This window comes from Pelodiscus sinensis, chromosome 18 (genome assembly GCF_049634645.1).
Source record: "Pelodiscus sinensis isolate JC-2024 chromosome 18, ASM4963464v1, whole genome shotgun sequence".
Classification (NCBI taxonomy): Eukaryota; Metazoa; Chordata; order Testudines; family Trionychidae; genus Pelodiscus; species Pelodiscus sinensis.
The window spans coordinates 31536149-31549860 of NC_134728.1; the positions used below are offsets into that span (position 1 = coordinate 31536149).

The window sequence follows — 13712 nt, forward strand, 5'->3', positions numbered from 1 at the left end:
ATGCGAGGAGATGGGGCTGAGAAGGAAGAAAAATAATTATAGGGGACAGAGTCTTCCTTGTTTCCATCAGGAGAAAGGAGACGGAAGTGTTGCCCCACTTCTCTTCTTGGTTTGTGTGTCTGCGAATGATATGAGGTATAGCAAATTTTGCAGTTCACTGAATGCTTAATACTGTCATACTCAATATTAATAGTGGTAACCAAAGATGTTGCACTATGAACACAGTGTCTTCTGCTGACCAGTATTGTTTTGTTTCCTTTTCTCCCTGTAGCTGTTCATTACATCTACTGTGACCTCTTGTTTGGACTGTAACTTCATTGGTGCAGAGTCCATCTCTTATTTTTGTTTCGTGCCTAGTACGATGAGCTCTTATCTTTGATGGCCTTTAGTTTTTTATGTCTCCTTCCCCGTGATTCTCAGCCTTCTCAACGGCATGTAGGCTTGAGACTGGGATGGAATAGTTCTACCGTGTCCTGAAAAGTCTTGTCTGAATACCTCTTTGTCTCTCTTAGCTTCTTCAGTTTAGCCACTCTGGTGTCTAAAGTCTGTACTTGGTTTGCAGGCCATTAGCTGTTTGCACCTAGTGCATGTGTATGCCATCCACACACAAAGCATGCATTATATATGCTACACCCAGTGCAATAAACTGGATAGACCTCGGCCTGCTGCTGGACTTCTCCCTCTCTTTTTACTTGCACAACTTTTTGTGGTTTGGAAGGGAGAGAAGTGGCTGAAATTTAAAGAATGTTAATCTGGCGCTCAGGTTCCTTCTCTAAACTTCTTTACAAAACTCCTGTTAGCTATTCCTTGATATTAGCTCTTCTGGATGCTTTAGAGCTGACTTTTTAAAGGCCTGTTTTCCCTGAGTAGCTGTGCTCCCTAGTTTATGTTGGATGGATACTAAAGGGCTTAGGGATGAAAGTCTTTTTAAGAAGTGCTCAGCCTTGCCTAGCATGATCTAGGCTCAGTGCACAGTCCACCCCAAGCAGACCACATTCTATATGTCAGTCAAGTCGCAGGGTAACAGGTAGATACCAGCAAAGGATACATGGTCACTCCTCCTTCACTTGAAGACCTCCATTGCAAATCTGCCCTGTTAGTTAAGCCAGAGAACAGGAGCAACTATCTTGAATAATTTTGTATAGTCTGTTAATTTTGCCACCTCACTGTTTACCCCTCTTTTCAGGTCATTTATAAATATGCACTGCGCTGAACAGCACTGGTCCCAGTACAGACCTCTGGGTAACACTACTGGGTCTCTCCAGTCTGAAATTGGCCATTTATTCCTACTCTTTGTTTCTTTTCTTGTAACCAGTTACTGATCCATGAGAGGATCCATGACTGCTTACTTTGCTTAAGAGCCTTTCATGCGGGAAGTACACTGTATCACTTGGATTACCATTGTGACTCCTGCTCCATAGGTTGACAAGGCATGATTTCCCTTTACAAGAACTGTGTTGACTCTTTTCGACCAAATAGTGCTTATCTGTGTATCGGATAATTATGTTATTTAATAGAGTTTCAATTAGTTTTGCCTGGTATTGGAGTTAGGCTGACTAGCCTGTAATTGCCAGGATTGCCTTTGGAGCTTTTAAAAATACTGGCATCACCTTAGCTACCCTCCAGTTGTCTGGTAGAGAACCTGATTTAAGTGGTAGGTTACTTAGCACAGTTAGTAGTTCTCAACACTGCTGGTCATCACAGCTCTTTCCCACCAGCCTGTATTGGTCTCCTGAACCCAGAGATGGTGCTGAATGCACCAGGAACTGGTTCTCTGCTATCGGTTGCTCATTTTCTTTGTCTGCTTTCTATTTCCACTGTCACATCACCTGCTCAGTGGTGTGGCTGGCAAATACACCTGACTTTGAGTGCTGAAATATAGCCCAGGTAGCCTCTGCATATTTAAGGCTGTTGCATAGTGACACAGAGCATAAAGAAGTATGGGAATAAACAGGAAGAACTAAAAGTACTTGAGAATAATCACAGCTATGACACAGTTGGCGTCATAGATATTACACATGACTAGAATATTAATATAGAGGAGTACAGCTTGCTCAGGAAGGGCAGGCAGGGAAGACAGAGAGGAGATATTGCCTTGTATATCAAAGATACAGTCCTTACTGCCTTGCAAGAGTTAATTTTGTGGACTATAGCTGCTAGGCCTTCCTGCCCAGCAGAGAAGAGCTGCCCCAAGATGTGGGACATGTGACCTTATTACCCTATGGAGCAAGGCATTTCCATGGACTCTGGCCACTGGACTTAAAAGCCCTTCAGATCAGGACATCTTTATGGACTCTCATTCTTGGGTCTCATGACTTTGAGGGGAGTTTGAAGGATGGGGGGAACTCATCCCACACTTCACATATGGTGAAGAATGCAGGCAGCATTCAAGGTTTGCTGTGAGGCCCATCCTTAAATCCCTGGTAGGGGGGAAATTAGTTTTCCCCTTGTGGCAGCGTGAGAACAGGGAGCTGCCGAAGCCTAGTGGAAGGCAGATATGTAGGGAGCTGGATATGTGACTTTATGTTCCCCGAGTAGGCTGTTAAAGACTATGGGACACCTGCAGCCACTTAAAGTGGAGGTGCACACTATAAAACTCCCCCAGGCAAGGCGGGGGGGGGGGGAGGAGAAAAGGGACAGACTAGAGGAGAACTCAAGGAGAAGGGAGCAGCCCAGAGCAGGAGAACACACCTGAATGAGCTGATGTGAAGGTTTGCTCTGCAATACCAGGAACGAGGGACAGCAGGATGGGTTGGGGAAGTGGTCCAGGGAGGGGCTGCTGCTTGGAGGGCTAAGGCCAAGGTACATGGCCTGCTTGGGACTGTCCCTCCACTATAGCGCCCTGGGCCGGAACCTGGAGTAGGTGGGTGGGACCGAGTTCCCCCCAACCCTCCCCTCTGGCTGGAAGGGCCAGCAGGGACTGGAAAAAGAAGGACACTGGACTGGCCAGTGATGAAAGAGGCTTTGGTAGCAGGGTACCCTGACCTTCGTGGCAGTAATTAGGGACACTGTGAGCCTCTGAGGCCCATAAGAACCCACCAGGAAGCGCAGGACCCACAGGGCTTAGCCCAGACTTTGCCACACCCTCTACAGTAGTGGTGGTCTACTTGTGGCCCTGGGCCTTATGCACCTCACCAAAGTAAGCCGCTGGCATGTTGCCAGACAGGTATTTTACCTTGCGCCTGCAGGTATGGCTGTCTGCAACTCCCATGGTCCATGGTTTGCTATTCCCGGCCATCAGGAACTACAAATTGTAGCCATTGGGAGCTGCAGTTGGCCATACCTGTGGATGCAAAGTAAACAACCTGTCTGGTGGCCTACGAGTACGTTACCTTGATGAGCTGTATGTGGCCTGCATGCTGCAGGTTGCCCTCCACCACTCCACACATAGTGGCGCTTCGCTGCCCAAAAGATTATCAGACCTCAAGATGGAATCCGACAAGGTTTAGAAGTGGCTTCTGGAATGTCAGCAAAGTAGATTGCCAGTCGACACCAGCAGATGGAGCATGAACTCATCACCCAGCAGCGAACCCAACAGGAAAGTTTCATGCAACAGATGGTGGCTTTATTATGACCTGAAGGCAATCAGGTTCCCAACCCAGCGGTGTTTGATGCTGGCACCCTACTATCCAGCCTCCTGCTGTGACTTATCAAGCTAGGAGACCATACAACCATAGAGGTCTGATTCAGGATGATGACCATCCAAGTCTCGTCCTGAGAGGAAGATCTGCAGGCAGGAATGGGATCAATGAAGGAAGACCTGTTGGCTAGTGAGACACATGAATGCTGTTGTGAGTGCAGTTAAGAGGGGCATGGGTGATAAAATTGCCCTATATCAGGCATGTCCAAAGTCCGGCCCGCGGGCCAATTGCGGCCCGTGTTCTGGTTTAATACGGCCCCACAGGTAATTTGGCAATATCTATCTTTTATGGCCCCCAACGAATCCATATGTATTGAGATGAATACATTGTAAAATCTCAGTTAATGTCAGTTGGTCTAAATCAGTTATAAATATATTTGGACACAACATGTATACTTGGTGTTATGTTCCTGTTCATATTTTTTGAACTTAAAAGTTGACAGACAACCTTTATTACCAATAATATGTAATGTACTTTACAATGTTCCTGACATATATTTCAGCTTCCTGGATTTTTTTTTCATCTGGCCTTCAGATATGAAAGGCAGAGTGATTTAACACCTGTTTAGATTTGTCATCCATGTGACGAAATGAAAAGTATGCCGTTTGCAATAAACTTTGCATAAAATAGTTAATTTGCATTTAATTTTAATGGTTCAAAGAATGTCAGGCAAAATGGCCGGCCCTCACGCATGTTCACTTCATCAAATCTGGCCCTCTTTGAAAAAAGTTTGGACACCCCTGCCCTATATGATTTGTAACCAAGGACAAGTGTGGTAGCTAGCCCATGAGCCTGGAAGAAAGCAGGTGGGAAGCTTGCGGTACTTGTGCATGTAGATTGGACACCCAAGATGGGCCTGATTCATTCTAGAATATAGTCAGACCCTGATCTGGAGAGAACTGATCCCTGAGCTCAAGCAGCAGGATCCTGAATTTCCTTAGAGTGCATCCATGAAGTTGCATACTTCTGCCTGACTTCCTCAGTAGCATTAGAGATCTCTCACCACTATGCAGTTCTACAGATGGACATGGTCCCTAAATTAGCCTATCTAGTTATCCAGTTATTTTGGCATTTGACTGGGCGTGGTCCAGTATGTGCATGAATGTGCCCAGCATCTGCCAACAGGGGAGAGTGATGAGATAACGCTGAAGAAACTCCTCAGTCACACTGAAGCCAAGGATCCGGGGAGTAGGGCCTTCTCATGATGGGGGGAACCCTAACTGTGTCTTCCACTAGACAGGCCCTTCTGCGGACAACACCCAAGTCAAACTTGAGTGTGATAGTGATTTCTTTCAAGAACAACTGGAGAACCCAGCGCTTAATCAAGTCTGGGCACAGGCCATAGTTCAGGACCAAGAAGGGGAGGCAGCGGAACTGCCTTTATCAAGTGGTTGAAGAACCCCAGATCCATGAGATGATCTGACAGCTGTTGGTCCCCCGGAGATCGTGCAGGGACCTCTTACACCTGGCCTATTAAGTATGCTGGGCTGGACAATTGGTAAAGGGGGGAAAAAAAACCTCCCAAAGGTAGAATATGGTTCTTCTGGCCAGACATCTACTGGGAGGTGTGAGACTATTATGTCTCATGGTCAGAGTGCCAATGGACAGGATCAAAGGGGGTGCCAAAAGCCCCACTCTGTCCATGGTTGGGGTACCTTTCAAGCATGTAGGGGTTGATTTGGTAGTCTACTGTACAAGAGCATGACTGACAATTGCTATATCTTTGGTTATTGTGGATTTTGCAACCTGATATCTCGAGGCTGTCCCTTTTTTAGGCTTCCAGAGCTCCTAAAATCACAGAAAACTTGTGAAAGTTTTGCTTGGGTAGGATTTTGCAGGGGATTCCTAACTGATCATGGCAGCAATGTGACCTCACATTTAATGCCACTTCTTAGATGTCCAAGGCCTCTGAACCTCCATGTACCATCCACAAATGGACAGTTTGGTGGAAATGTTTAATAATACACTAAAAAGCATGTTGCAGAAATTTATAGATGAAGATCCATTGCTCTGGGCTGCTCTACTCCCCACTCTCCACTCCCACCAAATGGGAGGCACCCCAAGTGACAATGGGGTTCTCTCCCTTCAAACTCCTCTATGGTAGGCAATCCCAGAAAAATCCTTGACTACTTCAGGGAGGGATGGTAGAAACAAGAGACTTGGGCAAAGGGAGTGGCCCATCATGTACTGCTGTTGTGGGAACAGCTCCAAACACTGAGGAATCTGACGCAAGCACAGCAGGCTCAGGTGCAGCAATATAACCAGGGGGCTCATTTATGAGCTTAGAACGCAGAGACTGGATTCTGCTCCTGTTGTCTTCAGACGAATCTAAGCATCTGGCTAAATGGCCACTAAATGCCTGAAGCCCATCTGTGGAAATACATGGAGCCAAGTGTGACGGACCGGGCCGTGTCTGGGCACAGCTGAGGGCGTCCGCTCAGGGCGAATTGCTCAAATCCGGCGCTCCTTACAGTCCCCAGACTGGTGACCTCTCCAAACAGGCCACAAACCAGTCCCACAGAGCCTGCCTGAAGCCTTCTGAGCAAAACCCCTCCAACACCCCAGCAATATCCGTGCCTCAGATGGCCCCGGGCCTCATACACAGATGGGGGGTCCTAGCACCCAATCACACCTACCCCGAACAAGTTCTGTCCGGTTCCAAGAAACCAGCCACAGATCCCTGGTCAATTTACCCTTTGGACCTTACCCACAAATTATGCTGGGCCAATCCTTTAGCATCTAACAACTAAAGGTTTATTATCACAAGAAAGAAAAGCATGAGAGTAAAGTTGCTAAAGAATCATACATTACATGCATCGAAACTTCCAGTCCTCGATGCAGGCTTTAGCAGAGATGATTAAGCTGCTGGTTTAAAGGTTCTTGTTGCACATCCTAGCATCAGGATGGGTTCACAGGTCTTCCGGGCTCTTCGATCCCTGCAATGCTGCCTCTGGGATGAAGTGCTGAGCTGAGAACCAAAATGGAGACTACCACATGGCCTATTTATCCCTCCTTCCTGGTCTCTTCTTGGCTATAGCAGGTCACCTGGTCCACCTTATTCCTGTGTTGCCTGCTGGTAGGCCTTAGGTATGAGTCACCACTCATGCTTTAGGTGTGTCCTTGGCCCATTGAGTGCCATTGTCCCACAGGGCCTTGCTGATTAGCATGTCCATAGGCTGGACTCTGCCCAATGCTCAACCGCATGCAGAGAAATATTCAGTCTCCACACAGATTACAGATTCCTAACTACACACACAGACATCACACAATCACACAAATAGCGTACACAGGATCAGCAGACAGCAAGCTTCTATTCAACACCCCACATAGTCCCCTTTTATACCATTTTCTGGAGCCAACACCCCCACCTATGGGCGCAGCAGCGACCTAGCTGCTCCCCTCAAAATCCAGTAACGTGACACCAAGGCAGGTCGGGATTCCAATGTGCTTAGCCCTGGGCTTCCACTGTGCTATTGACTGGACTTTCAGCAGCACTGTTGACAGTGCTGACTGGAGCTGCCAACGTCCCATGTCCATTGAAAACCGGACACCTGGCAACCCTAGATGTCACGCACTTTGAAAGAGAGCAATAATGGAATTCTGTAAGGGATGTAATCAACAAGAAGCTTAGTTGTGAAGCATAACTGCAAAAAATGACCATTAATCTTAAAACAAAAACAAGAAAAAAATGCCTTCACATATATTGGAATATCTACCTATGGGCTGCGTCTAGACTGGCAAGTTTTTCCGCAAAAGCAGTTGCTTTTGTGGAAAAACTTGCCAGCTGTCTACACTGGCCGCTTGAATTTCCGCAAGAACACTGACTTCCTACTGTCTGAAATCAGTGCTTCTTGTGGAAATACTATGCTGCTCCCGTTCGGGCAAAAGGGCCAGTGTAGACAGCTCAGATTTGTTTTGCGCAAAAAAGCCCCGATTGCGAAAATGGCGATCGGGGCTTTTTTGCGGAAAAGCGTCCGTGCCAATCTAGACGCACTTTTCCGCAAATGCTTTTAAGGGAAAACTTTTCCGTTAAAAGCATTTGCGGAAAATCATGCCAGTCTAGATGTAGCCATGGATTAGATTTTAGTGAGTCTTAAGTGTGTGGGAAGTTTGTAGAGTCTTTTCAGTTACTTAGGCCAGATCTGCGCTAGAAACTTTTCCAAGTATTAGTAAATGCTAATTTGTAGAGTGTTTTGTTTCCCTCCTGCCCACAGTTCTACATTGATAAAATCATTCTTAGATATCTGTCTCCTTCTCCCTCTCCTTTCTCCTCCTCCTATATTTTAGAAATATGCATCTGTCTGTTCATCCATGAGTCCTTTGTTTCAAAAACTCTTGAACGCTAAGAGTTAGGACCACCAAATTTGTTATGCAGCTTTCTCTTGCCATAACTTAAAGCAAGGTAAGGGTTTGCTTGTACCAAGATAATGGGATGTGCCTTGAATTTGATTGCTTCTCATAAAATGGAAGGGGAGAGGTCTGGTAGGAGAGAGTGAATTATACTGTTGAATGACTATAGTAGTGGGGCCAGAGATGCGGGACTGGGACAACTATAACCCCATTGGGCCAGCAGGAAACTGGGGTGGAGAAAAGGACAGCTATCTACTATATATTGTGTGTCTGCGTGCCACCGCGCCCCCAGGTGTGCCTGCTGCAGCGGCCAGGAATAGACGCTTCTCACTGGGCCCCCAGCCTGCTGCAATGAGAGACGGCTGGGGTAGTTCTCTCTTGCTGAACCAGCCTACACACTGAGCCCCTAATCCCCAGTCCCACTTCAGAGCAATGATTTAAATGAAGCGTGTACATTTTCCAAAAAACAAAAATTGAGTTGAGCTGAGGACCTGAGCCACCCTGGGTAAATCGTGTAGTGAAGTTACATTTGAGATCTTCTGATGAAAAGTGTAGTGGTGGTATTATTATTCACTTTTAAAAAGATTTTTGCTAATGTAATTTATTTTGCTTTTTTGCTGTCATAATTGAGAGTACTCTAAGAGGGACTGGTAGTACAGTTATCCTACCAAACCTTTTCTAATGTAGATCTGGCCTTAGATAATTCAGGACAAACAATTAGCCTGACATGTAATATTAATTTTCTCAAAGGACTAACTTAAAAAAATCTATTTTTAACTTGTTATGCATAGAGTTTCTTGGAAGTTTTCAGGAAGTTCATTCATTTCCCAAAAAGCAAATGTTTGCAATTTTGGGGAGGTTACTCTGTATTCTTCAGACAAGTAGGGTGTCAACCTCTTGTCATAACATGTAAAGCTCAACTTAATTTTAACTAAGGGCCAATGACCTCTGCTTTCATACTTTTATCAATAATGTGAAACTTTGTGTGTGTGTGTGTGTGTGTGTGTGTAACATGCTTAAGATTTACAGATCATGCTGTAGTTGGAGGTTATACAAGTGGAAACTCAATAGTCTTTGCTAGGATTAACAGTTATTTTGTATTTTCACATATAGATTGTGCAGACAGATTTCTGAACTATACCTATTAGAAAAGGTGACATAGACATTAAAAAGGTGTAACTTTTTTAACAGAGACATTAATCACTGGAACATGTTACCATGATATGTGATGGATTCTCCATCACTTGATGACTTTAAATAAAGATTGGATGTCCTTCTAAAATGCACTGTAGCTCAACCACAATTTATAATGTTCTAATGTGTAGCTATGTTTGAGCAATCTTTAATACCGTATGGTTCTACTTTATTTTATTGGTTCATCCCCCCCATGGTAGGCTGGAGGTGTGTACAAAGTTTCTTATCACTTGAAATAAAGTAAATCAAAGAGTATAGATGTAGCATTCCTAGGAGTAGTAGCATGTCTGTTTTGTGTACTCTGTTAGTTATGAGAGACAACTTACAACAGAAGTTAAAATTGTTAATTATATTGATTTGTTTAAAATAGTCAGATTGAATTGCTGAGATAAGGATGTGGTTCTGTCTTTCATTTGAGCTTTTTTACCTTATTTTACATTACAGCTTCTTGCTGCAAAAGATTCCCTACAGCCATCTGAAGAGAAAGTGAGTGCCTTCACAAAGATAATAGAAGCAATGGGATTCACAGGACCACTTAAATATAACAAATGGGTAAAGCAATTATTTTGATAGTCTTAATATTTTCCTGTAGTTGGTTACTTTACATCTGTTTTGAGAACTAGATTCTTTGTGACATGGGAGGGGTAGTCATGTGCACAGTCCCATTCATAATATCCATATGAAGTCCCCTCACACAGGATGAAGAATAATAGCCCAAGGCTTTAACCTGCCATGATGTATGCACAGGGCTTCCATTGACACAAGTAAAAGTGTGTTTTTGTTTTGGTGTGTATGAATCTGAAGGCTACTTGGATTCCCAAAAACTTATTTCTTCATTTTATTTATTTCTTCATTTTATTCATGCATCAAAGTTCCCACATTGCAGTTACGTTTTAGCAGTCATAGCTGGCAGGAATTTTTTGGAGCTTGTGAACAGAGTGTGTTGCTGAAGAGCATTACATGTTGCTTTTTCTATTGGTCCCAGCAAAGGCTGACCACACTGCCTCTGCTTTGTTACCAGTTGCTTTTGTCCAGAGACTTGGGCTTTCAGAGGGGATGGGTTTTGGGGTTATGAATCTAGACTGTGACTCTGGAGACCTGGATTCATTTCCTGGGTTTGCCACAGACTCCGTTGGGTAAATCACTTAATCTTTCTGTTCCCTACCTCTAACATTTCATTATCTTGCCTAGCGTGTACACACTTAATGGACTGACTTTTGCTGTGTTTGTACAGTGCTTAGTGCTGAGGGCCCTGATCTTGTTGCGGTCTCTCCATGCTATGATGACAGCAATAAATATGAAAATAAGAATTTTAATGCTAAGCAATGATAGAAATGTAGCCGTGTTAGTCTGGGGTAGCAGAAACAAAATACAGGACTCTGTAGCACTTTAAAGACTAACCAGATGGTTTATTAGATGAGCTTTTGTGGGCCAGACCCACTTCCTCAGATCAAATAGTGGAAGAAAATAGTCACAACCATATATACCAAAGGATACAATTAAAAAAAACAATTAAAAAAAAGTGAACACATATGAAAAGGACAAATCAAATTTCAGAACAGAAGTGGGATGCGGGCGGGGGGGAAGGTAAATGTCTGTGAGCTAATGATATTAGAGGTGATAATTGGGGAAGCTATCTTTGTAATGGGTAAGATAGCTAGAGTCTTTGTTGAGACCCCCGCGTAGAGTGTCGAATTTAAGCATGAATGACAGTTCAGAGGATTCCCTTTCAAGTGCAGTTTTAAAAGGCTTCTGAAGCAGGATGCAGGTAATTAAGGCGTTGAGACAGTGTCCTTTATGGTTGAAATGGCAAGAAACTGTTTTTTCTTTGTGATCCTGTCTAATATCTGTTTTGTGGGCATTGATCCTTTGCTGAAGTGTCTGAGACATTTGTCCAATGTACAAAGCAGACGGACACTTTCGGCACATGATAGCATAAATTATATTTCTCGATGCGCAGGAATATGTGTTCTTGATCTTATAACTCACTTGGTTAGGTCCAATAATGGTATCAGCAGAGTGAATATGTGGACAAAGCTGCCATTAGCTCACAGACATTTACCTTCCCCCCGCATCCCTCTTCTGTTCTGAAATTTGATTTGTCCTTTTCATATGTGTTCACTTTTTTTTAATTGTTTTTTTTAATTGTATCCTTTGGCATATATGGTTGTGACTATTTTCTTCCACTATTTGATCTGAGGGAGTGGGTCTGGCCCATGAAAGCTCATCATCTAATAAACTATCTTGTTAGTCTTTAAAATGCTAAGCAAGACATGATAGATCTTGAGCTAGTCTGATATTGATTTAAAATCTGGGTTAAGTTTGTATAACTCAATTTCCCTTGTATATAATGACTCAGTTGTGTCCTCCTTTAAAGAGCTAAATATGGGTAATCTGACTTTCTTAAGTGGTTATTTGTGTCATGTGCATTTGAAGTGATGCATTTTGACTTGTTTCTTTTCTGTTACTCTTCAAAAGTGCACACATTCTCCTCAGTTCTCTCCAGACATCACACTGCACTACAAAGAGTGGAAGAGTTCCAATAATTGGCAGTTAATATGTCAAACCCTGGCAATCTCTAGATTTCCTGTCTCCTCCTGGGATCCAATCACTTAATATTTATACCCCAATTTTTCCCATCTATAAAAAAAAGTGATTAAGCTACTCTGTCACCAGGATGGTGGCAGGATATTATCATTAATGTTTGTGGTGTGTTCAGATACTATGGTGAAAAGAGACATTGAGAAGACTTTAAATAAAACAAAGGGAAATGGATTATATATTTAATAGAGGATTATAAAGCCAGAATGAAAATTAATTGAGACTGGGTCCCTACTAACAATATGGGTTGAGATCATTATGCAGTGGTAACAATACAGCAGAACAAAATTTCCGTAAATTTTAATTGAAATAATTTTGCATTGATATTCTTTTATTGTATTGATGTTGTCACAAAATCTGAATTCAAATGGGTTATGTTTTCTATTGTAAATTGTAATTATAGAGGCATGTTGTAAGAATTTAGGCATAATTCTGATTGAGAGCTTTGGCTGTCAAATTTTTCCATTTTTCTAGAACTCCTCCAAGACTACTGAATGAAAAGAACAATTGTGTCTTAAAGCTGTTCTCCTCCTTTTGGAAATTATTTCCTTCATTTCCTTGTAGTCAGATCACATTTCAAAATACGAAAAGGTGGATTTAAGTGTTTTCTTAAAATGTAGAGAGTGCCCATTCTGTCTACTAGTGCAGTAGGTTCATGGTTCCCTAGGAATCCCAAAGGCAGGTGGAAGGCGAGTGCTGTGAAATCTGTCCCTTTCACTGTCCCTTTCCAGGGTGAGTGGAAGAGAGCAGTTAGGAATTCTCTTCTTCTACTTCACATTATATAGCCTTTTAGAAAATGTAATGAACAGCCTAATGTTGCACTGGAAAGCAGTAAACAAGACTACCAAGCCTTGGCCCATATCAGCAATATCTTTGTCTGAGATTCTCATTAAACTTACTTGTTCTATGAATGAAACTAAACAAAGAAATTTTGATGAGTCTTCAGTGGTTTCTTATTTAACATTTTTAAAAATTGACTTGTGCCAAGTTAATCTCAGAATAGTATAAATTGACAGTCAGAGATATTGGAGGATATCCTGAAAGACAAGACAAGTCAATATGTATCTATTTCTTTTTGAAATGCTTTATGATGGCTTTAAGGAAGGATATTAAAATCAGTATCTGGTCCAACACCTGGACACACAGTTTTGATTGTGGAAGAGCACTATGTATGCTTGTGTAATCATTCCAGACTTCATGGTGACCTTTTGGTGAGTATTACAGATATTTTGTTTTCTCTCTTTCTCTCTAGAAGATTAAAATAGCGGCGTTGCGCATGTACACTTGCTGTGTGGAGAGAACTGACTATGAGGAATTCTTTCACAGTAAGTTATTAGTCTCTAGGATATTAGAATCCTAGAGTGTCCCCCAAATGACATCAGAGCTGACTAGAACATGGAGTAGCCAGTGCCTGTGACAGGTGGGTCAATTACATTCCTCTGTGTAGTGGGGAAAGGACTGACTAGAACTTGGGTCTGTTGTGCCTCTCCCCTAATTGTCCTGCCATAGCAGAGGTGCCTCTCCACCCTTTCTGTAAGTCTGGAGCAGACTGTAGAAACTGAATTTGCTGCTACCATCTCATTCTCCCTACACTTTCTGCACTGTGGGGAGAGTTTGTTTGAATTCTAAGATGTGGCCAGACAGAACCCAGAGTGATCCATCCATGAGGCTGTCTAAGACCTGAAGGTGTTCCTCCCCTGTGGCTTGGACTGGGATGACCCTTCTTCACTGTGGTGGGGCTGGGACAGCTAGCTTCTGGAGACACACACATGAGAGCTGTCTGTCTGTCTGCATGGGAGACAGGGTATTTGCACTGTGTTTTTCATGCTTATTTGAATTGTCAAAAAACCTGATGGAAATTGCATATACAGTACATTTTCTGAGAACTAAGATTTACAGTTATCTCTGAAAATCTGGGCAAACGTT

The 13712-nt window shown here is 43.2% G+C and overlaps 1 protein-coding gene across 1 annotated transcript in view; it reads left to right on the forward strand.

Annotated features, from left to right (window-relative positions):
- The window catches only part of UQCC1 (ubiquinol-cytochrome c reductase complex assembly factor 1), a 110964-nt gene that overhangs the window by 7737 nt on the left and 89515 nt on the right, over positions 1–13712 (forward strand). Inside the window, exons 4-5 of the mRNA XM_075901448.1 lie at positions 9630–9737; positions 13039–13111. Coding sequence (XP_075757563.1) covers positions 9630–9737; positions 13039–13111 — 181 coding nt within the window. The remainder of the gene's footprint in view (positions 1–9629; positions 9738–13038; positions 13112–13712) is intronic.